Here is an 11,167-nt window from a genome sequence, read left to right as displayed (position 1 = left end):
TGGTCACGTGACTAATTTTAAACGGCGGTTATGACGGAATTGATGGAAAATTCTTGATTGGTACTTAAGTAAATTAGAAGTCTTTAATTGTAATACATTGAATGTTACATCCTCAATAGAGAAAATAAGTAGAAATCGTTGCATTTTGTTAAAATTTTGGCTTCTAGATATCTGTGGACCATGACCATCCATTAATACAGATCGTTATATCTTAAGCAAATAAAAACACGCCATACAATACAGATTGGTAGCTCAAAATTTAGTAACGGGTCGATGCAGCAATCATAGAATAGTATTTATTTCTGGTTCATCTATGAGCTAGCATTAGTTATTGTAGTACGTCTTTTTTGTTTTCGTATTGTAGGCTTTGTAGCCTTTTTTATTATTGAAATACCTCATCTTAAATTATTTTAGTCTTTTAATTACTTGTCTATGTTGACTTGCGAATCATGCCACTAGATCTACCATTTTTTGATTATGTACACAGTGGTGACAAATCATTTATGTATATGATTATAAAGATATTTGTTAGTATGATTGTAGTGCCCCTATATATGTGGTGTTGTCTACATTTATAGACAACTAATTTATACTTTTAAAGGTTTTTTTTTTTTTTTTGAGATTGCAGAAGAGGGGGAGGGTTCGAACCCGGTGTGTAGAGGAGAGTTTTTGACCTCGGCCAAGCAGGCCAACCCTAATTCACTACTTTTAAAGTTAATATTAATAATAAATATACACGAATTATAATATAGGTGAATTAATAACATCATGTAGATTCGTGATCAAAATATTGTTTCCATACACATATATGAGCAAGTATTATATATGGACTTACCATTAACTTCTATGTTGAAATCTTCTTCCTTTTCTTTTTTGGATAGATAATATATATATATATATATATTGAAATCATTTTCTTCTAGTAAACATTATGTTGAAATACCTTCCAAGTTTCATACAACATTTAACAGAACCAATAATGCTATATATTACAGATCGACCATCTTTATGGACTACACGATGCGAGCTGAGAACTAATAAATTTGTACCTACGTACATACCACATCAACACACCAAACGTGTGAATCAGCTAAATGTAATAATAAGTAAAGATATATAGTATGTTTAGCTTTTACATTTTTGTTCATCCCATGAATAATTGTAGTTATTATATTAGCATATATAGACTTACAAATTTGGTGGACTAAATATAAGGGTTAATTATATACACGGAAATATCACACACGTATATGAATGTTTTCTTATCAAACATACTGACAATATGTATGCAATGCTTATTGCTTACGTTGTTGTTTGACTGTAAACTATTAATATTTAAATTAATTCTTCTATATATATAATTTAAATTCATAATTTACCACCATTTATATATATATGGTTATATTGTCAAATTATCTGGCAATAGAGCATTGCCAATAATGCATGATGTATGATACATGCATATAAACATACAAGTATTTACATGATGCATGTACATAAACAAAGAAAAAAAGGAAAATTAAAACATTGCCCATGATGCATGATGCAGGTACATAATACATGCGTTACCCTATATAATGTTAAAATTGATTCTTGTATGGATGTATAATTTAGATTCATAATTTACCAACATCTTACATGGTTATATTGTACGTTAAACTTTCTGACAATTACTAAAACATTGCCAATAATGCATGATATATGCGTGATACATATATATATATATATATAAACATACAAGTATGATACAGATGTATGATGCATGCACATAGACACAAAAAAAAAAAAAAAAAAAGGAAAAAAAAAAAATTTTTTAATTTAAATATTGCCGAAGATGCATGATGCAGGTACATAATAAATACGTTACCCTATATATATATGTCATATGAGCATAGTGAGAGACATTATATATATGCTGTATGCACATGCAACACTCTATACAAAGAATAAGAGAAACATGGCACCAACACCATTAACACCCCATGTTGTAATGTTCCCTTTCATGGCTCAAGGCCACACCATCCCCTTACTCGACCTCTCCAAAGCTCTTTCCCACCGGAAAATCAAAGTGACAATCGTCACGACACCATCCAACTCAAAACCAATTGTGCAAAACGTCTCAAACCACCCCAACATCTCTCTCATCGAAATCCCATTCCCCAGAATCGATGGCCTTCCCCAAGGCTGCGAAAACACCTCCCAACTCCCATCCATGGATTTCTTTGTCCCATTTCTCATGGCCTCCAAAAAACTCCAAGAGCCGTTCGAACGGCTCCTCCAGGACATGAAGGAATCCGATTCCCTCCCCATGTGTGTTATCTCGGATTTCTTCTTAGGCTGGACTCTGTATTCATGCAAGGCTTTTGGGGTGCCCAGGTTGGTTTTTCATGGTATGGGTGTGTTGGCCATGGCCATTTGCAAGTCTGTGTTTGTGTACAGCCCACACTTGAAGGTCGGGTCGGATTCGGACCCGCTGGACTTTCCGGGTCTGAAGCTTCCCTTTGTTTTGAGTGCTAAAGAATTGCCAGACACACTCATTCATGCCACAAGTGACCAGAACCAAAATGACCCTTTAACCCAATTTCTGTCTGAAGTGGGAGAGGCTGATGTGAACAGCTGGGGGGTTATTGTGAACAGCTTTGAAGAGTTGGAGAGTGAAGCGGTTTCACCATTTGAAGCTTTCTATCAAAATGGGGCTAAAGCTTGGTGTTTGGGTCCTCTGTTTTTGTATGACAAAGTGGATGATCATCAAGGTGTAATTACCAAATTGCCCATCAACCAGAAGGTCCACAACCAAGAACAACCCCTTGTGTTACTGAAGTGGCTCAATGAGCAAGTGGTGGCTGCTGAAGGGTCTGTGATCTATGTGTCGTTTGGGACACAAGCTGAGTTATCAGATGCCCAACTTGATGAAGTGGCTTTTGGGTTGGAGGAGGCAGGGGTTCCATTTGTGTTGCTGGTGAGGTCTACCACATGGGATCCCCCAAAAGGGCTAGAAGAGAGGATAGGAAAATTGGGCAAGGGCTTGATCATAAGGGAATGGGTGGACCAGCGGCAAATACTGTCACACAGAGCTGTTGGAGGGTTTTTGAGTCATTGTGGGTGGAACTCAGTGTTAGAGGGCATATCTGCTGGTGTGCCCATTTTGGGCTGGCCCATGATTGCTGAGCAGTCTCTGAATGCCAAGCTTGTTGTTGAGGGGCTTGGGGCTGGGCTTGGGGTCAAAAAGGAGGAGGGTTTGGGGTTGGGAATTGAGGTCTCAAGGCAGGAGATTTGTGAAGGGGTTAGAGAGTTGATGGGAGGAGAGAAGGGAAGGAATGCAAGGGAGAGAGCACAAGCCTTGGGAAGGGTGGCATGGAGAGCTGTTCAAGAAGGTGGTTCATCACATCAAGCATTGGACAGGTTTATAGACCAACTATGTGCAGCTAGAGCTTAATAGTTTGTTCCGAATCCCAAATTCCCAAAGAATAAACAAACTTGTTTGTAGAATGGAAGTGTGCGAGTATAGCATATTTAGTGCTATAACCTGTCTTCTTGCCTTCTTGGTATCATAATAAAAAAGTTTGATATTTACTTTGGTTTATTTCAATATTGTTTCTTCTTGTATTGTATATTTGATAGAGATCAATGTTTGTAAAGTTCGGATATTCTGTTTATATGTTTTCCCAACCTAAGAACATGAATTTCATAAGATGATTTGGCCAAAGTCAATTTGATTGGATTTTCTTGTGAAAGAAGTTTGGTATTGATCTCTGCATATCTACTGATCTTGATTGATAACTGTTTATAAACAAATAGTATACTAACTGATCAGCAATTAGTTATCTTATTTGACAATGCTAGTCTGCTTGAAGCTAAGAGGTTAGTTGCTAACTCACATAGTAGTATACTACTATACTACTATACTTAGTTGGATATATTAATTGAGTGCCTCTGTTGCATCCTAAGAGTTGCTCTTTCTTTATTGGCATCCTATTGCCAAGAGAATCACCCATATTTAATATTCTTGAGGCATTGTTTGGATTAACGTACAGTTTGGACTGACATAAATTTTTTGATAAACGTCTTTTCTACTGATAATTTACTTTCCTCCTCTTGAATTAATGAAGATGTCATTCATAAAAACAAAACTTCGACCAAAAATAAAAATTTCCTAAAAAAAAAAAAAAAAAAAATCATAAAGAGAAGAATTAAGGGGGTACCCAATTACCCATCAAACTTTTTTTATTTTTTATTTTGGTTATATGGCAGGCGAATTTTTTTTTTTTCACCCATCAAATTTTTGGGTGCATTTAGAACTTATAAGTCCGCTTTTACGACTCACCGCTCAGGCCTTATTTAAGATTGAGCAATGTTGAAAAAAGCCCACATATCAACCACTGAAGTACATATAGTTCGGCGCTGGGCCGAGAAGCTCACACTTCTCCTCCCACCCATGTTGGGCCTTCTTTGCTTGAGAACTTACTAAGGGTCCCAAGCATTGGTGTAGTTGTTTGCTTGTTTGGGCTTTTAAACAAGTAATGGCTTTTAAGCATTAATGACTTATCATAATTTTAATTAATTAATTTTTTTTTATCTTTCTCCATCACTGGGATTGTTTTTAATAGACAATAATATAAAGGAATGATAAAATAATTTTTCTTAAGAAAAAAAATGTTTCTTTTATACAATTGTTATATCTGTCAATTGACAGATTCTAAACCAAGTCCTTCGGGTTAGTTTAAGTACTGAAGGATAGTGAAAAAAAAATATGATATAATTGGATAAATTAAGGGTTCGATTCATTCAATGTTAAGAAAAAAAAAAAAAACACACTGCATATTTACTATGGAAAGCATATTATATACAACTTTTATATACAATTTCCTATCACATTCAACGATCTTCATGTGGCAAGTGAATGTAAGAGACTCATTTTACACAATAGTTGTATGTAAGATTTTCTGGTCACCAAGACTTGATTTCATGATAGATAGATCCAAGTATGATAAATCATGATAAATGGTGATTCTAATTGTTTTTAGAAGTTTTAGAATAAAATATAAAAATAAAAGTGGACGAGGATATAATAAGAAAGTGATGATAATTTTTTTAAGTGAAAGGCGTGTTGAGAAAAATTTGTATGCAAATTGTGTTGTGTTTTCTAAGGGGGCTTGCCTTGACACAGATGACTTGTATTGGCACGTAAGCTTTTATTTCATATTCTCATTAATTTTTTCTTCATTCACCTTATTGAATTACTTTATTGTTTTGTATGGTGTCACATGATATTTGAAAGTGAGGAGTGTGTTATACAACATGTTGTATGCAAATAGAAGCACCATGTTCGTGTTGACACATATGACCTATATCAACACATAACTTTTTATTTTTCATATATATGATATTCAAGTTTGTAATGTTTTTTTTTTTTATTTCCTTTTTCATGTTAAAAGGATAAAGAAGATAATGGCAAAAAAAAAAAGGATAAAGAAGATGTGGGAAATGGATGTAAAAATAAAAAATAATTAAGAATATTGTAAGTAAAGGGAATGTGAAGACTGAAGAGACAAGAGAAAAGAAAAATATATGAAACCTAGATTTTCAACAAAACAAAATTTGAGGGGTCAATATAAAATTTTCAAATTTACAGGGACACGGTGATAATTAACCTCTTATATAAAATCCAAAACCTTGGTGACTACTCCCAAACAAAGTCGAACTGAGTAAAGGTAGCTGCTAGGGTTTCTGCATCTACTTGCTATTACTCAAAGGTACAGAATTCAGATCTCCATCTTTCTCTGTCTTTCATCTCTTGTACTTGAATTGATTATTAATCCTCCAAATTTCTGCATTTCATTCGTTGTTGAAATTAATTTCTTCAAATTTTCTTTGATTCAAAGGACGATGTGTGTGTGAATAATTTGTTTGTTGCTATGTGCCTGTTTTGAATGCTTTGCGGTTTGTGATTCACAGATTGTTGTCAAAGGATGTCTCGTGTGTACGTAGGAAACTTGAGTCCTCGAGTTTCCGAGGGAGATCTCGAAGATGAGTTTCGTGTTTTCGGAGTTATTAGAAGGTAATTGGGGAATAATAACTCTATTTCTTCATTAGATTGCAATTTTTCTTATTTTGTTATGGTTTTTTACATTAATTTACATACTAATGTCTCAAATTTTGGGTATTATTGTGTTAGTTGGATGTTAATTTTTGTATTATTAATGCGCAGTGTATGGGTTGCACGGAGACCACCAGGTTATGCTTTTGTTGACTTTGATGACAGTAGAGATGCAGAGGATGCAATCCGTGAATTAGATGGTATGTTTTAAAACTAAGTTGTTATTGTTATTAAATGGGGTTTTTCCCAACTAGTTTATTTCATCCAAAGAGAGAAGAATAGGTTTCTCTACAGCTTTTTATTTGCGTGATAGCAGAAACCTCCATTTTTATTGAATAATTTCACTCTATTTGAGATTAGAGGCTTGTGAGCAAGTCGTTCACCTCATCTCCAACTTTTGCATCATTCTCTTAGGTTTGCAGGCCTACCTAATGGATTTCCCATAATTAACTATCAATGATGGTGTCAAATTTAGTTTGTTAGTGTTAAAAGATAGACAAGCATGTGGCAAACAACTCAAAATAAAGAGGGAGTGCTAGAGAATGAGCTGAACATTGCGTGATGGGTGTCTCTTGTGAGATGTTTGTTGATTCATGTGTTTTCACATGAATTATGGGTCAAAATCTGTGCCCAACTAGATCAAGTACTTTTCATCATATAAGGTGAAAATCAACTTACATTGAAGGTAGTGAACCTTGAGAATTCTCGAGCAAATTAATGCACATCATAGGATGTATAATTTAGTTGAAGAATATTGCCATTTTAGCTTGAATTATGAGCATTTTCTTTTGCTATCTCTCTCTCTAGAAGCATTTTTTTACCATTGTTCAAAACTTGTGAAACTTCCACTCTGTGTGGTAATTTTTTTGTTTACTTTGGAACAGGTAAGAATGGCTGGAGAGTTGAGCTTTCACACAACTCTAGAGGTGGTGGTGGTGGTGGTCGTGGTGGGGGTCGTGGTCGTTCTGGTGGTTCTGATTTGAAGTGCTATGAGTGTGGTGAGCCTGGTCATTTTGCTCGTGAATGCCGTCTGCGTGGTGGTTCTGGAAGGCGTCGTAGTCGCAGCCCCGCTCCTCGATATCGCAGAAGTCCTAGTTATGGTAGAAGGTGATGTCAAATAGTCTTTTCTGCATCCCATTTATTTTCATGTGACCAATGTTCTGGTGCATTTAGCTCTCAAAGATGAGTCTGGTGTATTTGTTACTGCAAGTTGGCTTGCTGGATGCAAATTCACTAGTATTTCTTATAGTTTTTGTTTTTAATCTTAGTTAGAGTTTATATTCCTCCATCTAATGCCTTTTGAGATCATTTTTTACTGTGAAGCAGGAGCTACAGTCCTCGTGGCCGGTCCCCTAGGGGGCGTCGCAGTTTGACACCTCGTGGGCACAGCCGCAGCAGGTCCCCCCCACCATACCGCGGACGGGAGGAGTTGCCCTATGCCAATGGGTGAGGTTCCTTTCACTAAGTTTTTAGAAAACTGCTGCAAGACTATTGAAACCCATGTTCTACAGCATGATAGTGATTGTGTTGAAGGATGACTTGTCATTTGGCTTGTGTCATGTGGTATATAACATGTGCATGTGCATGTGTACTTTAGTTAAATGATATACATGTATGATAGAACATGTGATTGGCTGTCGAATGTGTGGTTGACCTTGCTGATTTGTTTTACCAATCTATGTTGAACTTTTGCAGTAATGCTCTGAAGGATCGACGCAGGAGCAGGAGTTGAGAGTGCATACATGGGGCTTTATGGCTTTTTTAAGAGAGGATATACTGGGATTAAGTGTTGTTTTGTGTGCTTGGACCTCAGCACAACTCTGTTTAAATTGGGGGACGCCCTCAGCCTCTACTCTCTGATTTGGTTAAGTTCCTTCCTTTCTTCATTTGAGCTAGTTTTATTTTACCTATGCACAATAGTTGTAGGCATAAGGATCTTAAAGGTAAAGTGGTAAACATCATAACTTTGTTTAAGAGTGTTTCTGAGAATGCTGCTAAAAATCTATGCTTTTTTTTTTTTTTGCTTTTTGTGTTGAGGTGTCGTCTGGTTCTGCTTCATTGGTTTTGTGCTTCTGCACTCACTTGGCCCCTGGGATTTCTCCACTACTGTCCTGCTCTGGGATCTTCAATTTTGAATGGTTGTGGGTCCCAGCCGGCTAGCTATCTGTAGAGCTTCAATTTTGTGCTTCTGCACTTGCACTCCCTTGGTCCCTGGGATTTCTTCACTACTACTACTGCCCTGCTCTGGGATCTTCAATTTTGAATGGTTGGGGGTCCCAGCCTGCTATCTGTAGAGCTTCTTCTATTTTCATTGAACTTCGTCGGTTGCGATGTGCCTCCCTCAAACTACTATAGTGGCATTTAGTTTATAACTTAAGAGGATTGAGGAGCTGGGTGTGCGCCAAATATTTCTTGCAGGTACTCATGTCTGTTCTGTTCTACAGAAGTTGGGTTCTTCAAAATTGCAAGAGTTAATTTAAATTTGGCTTCGGTTGGAACTCTTAATATAAATGAGTTCATCTTCGAGTGCATACAGGAAGGCCACTCCTGATTTGGATTCTTCCAACACTGTTTAATGGGGAGTGGTTGCTGTTTCCTAGTCTGAACTATCCCAACCCTTGAACCTTGGTCTTCAAGTGGATCAAAAGACACTCTAAATAATAAAATTTTTGACCCCTTTATTTCTTTGGTAATGGCCTGTGAAATAAACCTGCAAGCACGAATATCTTGCCAAGTTTTTAAGTAGCGTTTTTGGATCAAGCAGCTTACACTCTTCATCTAGGTTATGCATGTATGTTTTGTTTAATGGGTCATCTGGGTTGTGATTGTTCCGATCTAAAATAGATTTGTTTAAAAAATCTAGATTTTTTTGGTAGTTTGGGACAATATAATGGTCACTTATTTTCCTTTACAAATTATAATCAAACAATTGACAGTGAAATAGTATTAGCTTTTTCCAAAATTTTATAAGACACCTCTAAGCAAAGAATATTTTGCGGAAAATGTCTATTTCAGGTATAATTATTGTATTGTATTTTACCTCCAAACAAACTGAACGCCGGATGAAAAGAACGAAAGGAACTGTCCACAAATAATGGCAAAATATTTTGCTATGTTGATATTGACTCGAGGGAAAGCAGAAATTGACTATACAAAATCTCTCCAACTGGAAAGTCTTGATGGCCTTTCCCAATCAAAATCACGCCTTGTTGCTTCATATGGACTGGGTTGGACAAGTGTTTATTGGGTTGCGTCATATCAAGATTAATAACCCTCTATGTTTTCTGCAACGTGCCTGCAGGGTGATGAGTGACCTAACACCATATAAATCGTCTATAAAGATCATTAGTAGTCTAGATTAAGTCATTAATTATTGTCATTGCCATAAGCTAACACGTATTTAGTAACACTTGACAATTCTAATTAATCATTAGCTAAAAGAATGTTATTACAAACTGTCAACCCTTCCCTGCCACAACATCAAACTTTTAGGAATTAGATAGGATCATGAGTGATGCAGATCATGCAGTCTATATGTGTCGCATTGTAATAAGAAACTTTGGTGATTTAGATCAAACTTTTGTGATGTGGCTAGACTCATGTGCAGGCTTACAGGCTCTGATAAGCATCTCTCCTCCCTGAATGGCATCAACCAGATATATAGCATCTGGAAATGCAAGCTGACAGAAATAAAAACACTTGAGTATAATAGCAAACAAGAAGAACCAAGAGATGGGTAGCAGAAAATCCATAATAAAAACCTAAAAAATATAACATACAAGTGAGAATCCCTTCATTGTTTTGTTTTTAGATGAATAAAAACACAAGTTGATGCATGAAGTTCAATCAGAAGCAAAACAACAACCAATTTGGGAAGCAATGGAGATCTACTAATTTTCTTTAGCAATCTATGTCCTTGTTTAGATAGACACACCCACACATCTAATGAATGAGGTGGGTTAGACCTACACATGGAGTTGAACAAAATATTCATAAGAAGTAAAAAGAAAGTATAATTTCTACGCCTAACCCATAATCCAAGAGAAGCATACCTGCATGATACAGAGTTTGGCTAACCCATTTCAACACAGTTCAACTCCCTCACAATTCTAAACCCCCTGCTAATAAATAAAATTTGTTGCCGCCCGGACCGCCACTAGGATAGGAATCTCTCCCAGTGCCCCCTATTGAGCAGCCACCAATATTTCATTTGTGCCTGTCAACCTAAGCATTTGTGCACTAAAAGTGTTACAGCTGCATAGGCAGTATAAATACAGTGCAAAATGAAGAGCAAGAATTGGAAGTAGAAGCAGTAACAATGTATTAGAACTGGAAGAACACTACTATATCCATAGTTCAACCATTCTACAACCCCACTTGAGGTCTATATGTAATATTTGGTAGCTAGCAAATTCAGTAGTTGACTTGGACAACCAATTGTCGAGCCAAAGAACTTGTGTTGCTTATGAACCAAATTTTGCTTGGCAAAATACTGTTGGATGGACATGATCTTGGAATTCTCCAATTGAAATCAGAACTAATTGTTCAGCAGACACTAGAAAAAATCATGTCACATTGAACTACAATCATTGTTGCTCATCGGCTGTCTACTATCTGACGCCTGGATGCAATCATTGTCTTGAAGAATGGTCAGGTTGTTGAGAGTGGCAGCGATTCAGAATTGATATCCAGCTCAATATCCTGCTCTGCAAGTTCAAGAAATTCTAGCTTTACAGAAACCAAACAATAAATATCGACAACAGGACAACCCATGTTTGCTTATTAATGTTCTCTAGGCTCTTTGCCATAAGAAATAAAGCAACTTATTAATTCTTCATATTATTTACACTATCAAGTCAAGCAAATGTAAGAAATCATTCTTGTTTCAACACTAAGCATCCTCGTTCACATCCTTACGTAGACCATCATCCTATACATTGTGAGTAAAAAGGGGCAGCAACGAGGATGATGTATGATTATCTAAGGTCATTACCTCTTGAAATCTAATGAGAATACACGAGTTATTCCCAAATGCGCAATCAAAACACACAATAATGTTCATACACATGA

The 11,167-nt window shown here is 36.3% G+C and overlaps 1 protein-coding gene and 1 pseudogene across 1 annotated transcript; both read left to right on the top strand.

Annotated features, from left to right (window-relative positions):
* The first annotated feature begins 1,957 nt into the window (after positions 1-1,957).
* Positions 1,958-3,497, top strand: LOC147278967 (UDP-glycosyltransferase 73B4 pseudogene; annotated as a pseudogene).
* Positions 3,498-5,645: 2,148 nt separating this feature from the next.
* On the top strand, positions 5,646-8,782 carry LOC147278966 (serine/arginine-rich splicing factor RSZ22A-like). The gene is made up of 6 exons (XM_086250377.1): positions 5,646-5,753; positions 5,956-6,058; positions 6,209-6,297; positions 6,982-7,204; positions 7,424-7,543; positions 7,793-8,782. Exons 2-6 carry the CDS (start codon positions 5,970-5,972, stop codon positions 7,827-7,829), a joined length of 558 nt encoding a protein of 185 aa, XP_086106503.1. The 5' UTR covers positions 5,646-5,753; positions 5,956-5,969; the 3' UTR covers positions 7,830-8,782.
* The last annotated feature ends 2,385 nt before the right edge of the window (positions 8,783-11,167 follow it).

The sequence above is a fragment of the Dryas octopetala genome, chromosome 7 (assembly GCF_963921425.1).
Source record: "Dryas octopetala chromosome 7, drDryOcto1.1, whole genome shotgun sequence".
Classification (NCBI taxonomy): domain Eukaryota; kingdom Viridiplantae; phylum Streptophyta; class Magnoliopsida; order Rosales; family Rosaceae; genus Dryas; species Dryas octopetala.
The sequence above is the reverse complement of the archived record's forward strand: the minus strand, read 5'-3'. Positions and strand labels throughout refer to the sequence as shown.

Coding starts and splice junctions, on each gene's coding strand:
- LOC147278966 (XM_086250377.1), top strand. CDS start 5,970: ATGTCTCGTGTGTACGTAGGAAACTTGAGTCCTCGAGTTTCCGAGGGA. Junction 6,059..6,208: donor GTTTTCGGAGTTATTAGAAG/GTAATTGGGGAA, acceptor ATTAATGCGCAG/TGTATGGGTTGCACGGAGAC. Junction 6,298..6,981: donor TGCAATCCGTGAATTAGATG/GTATGTTTTAAA, acceptor ACTTTGGAACAG/GTAAGAATGGCTGGAGAGTT.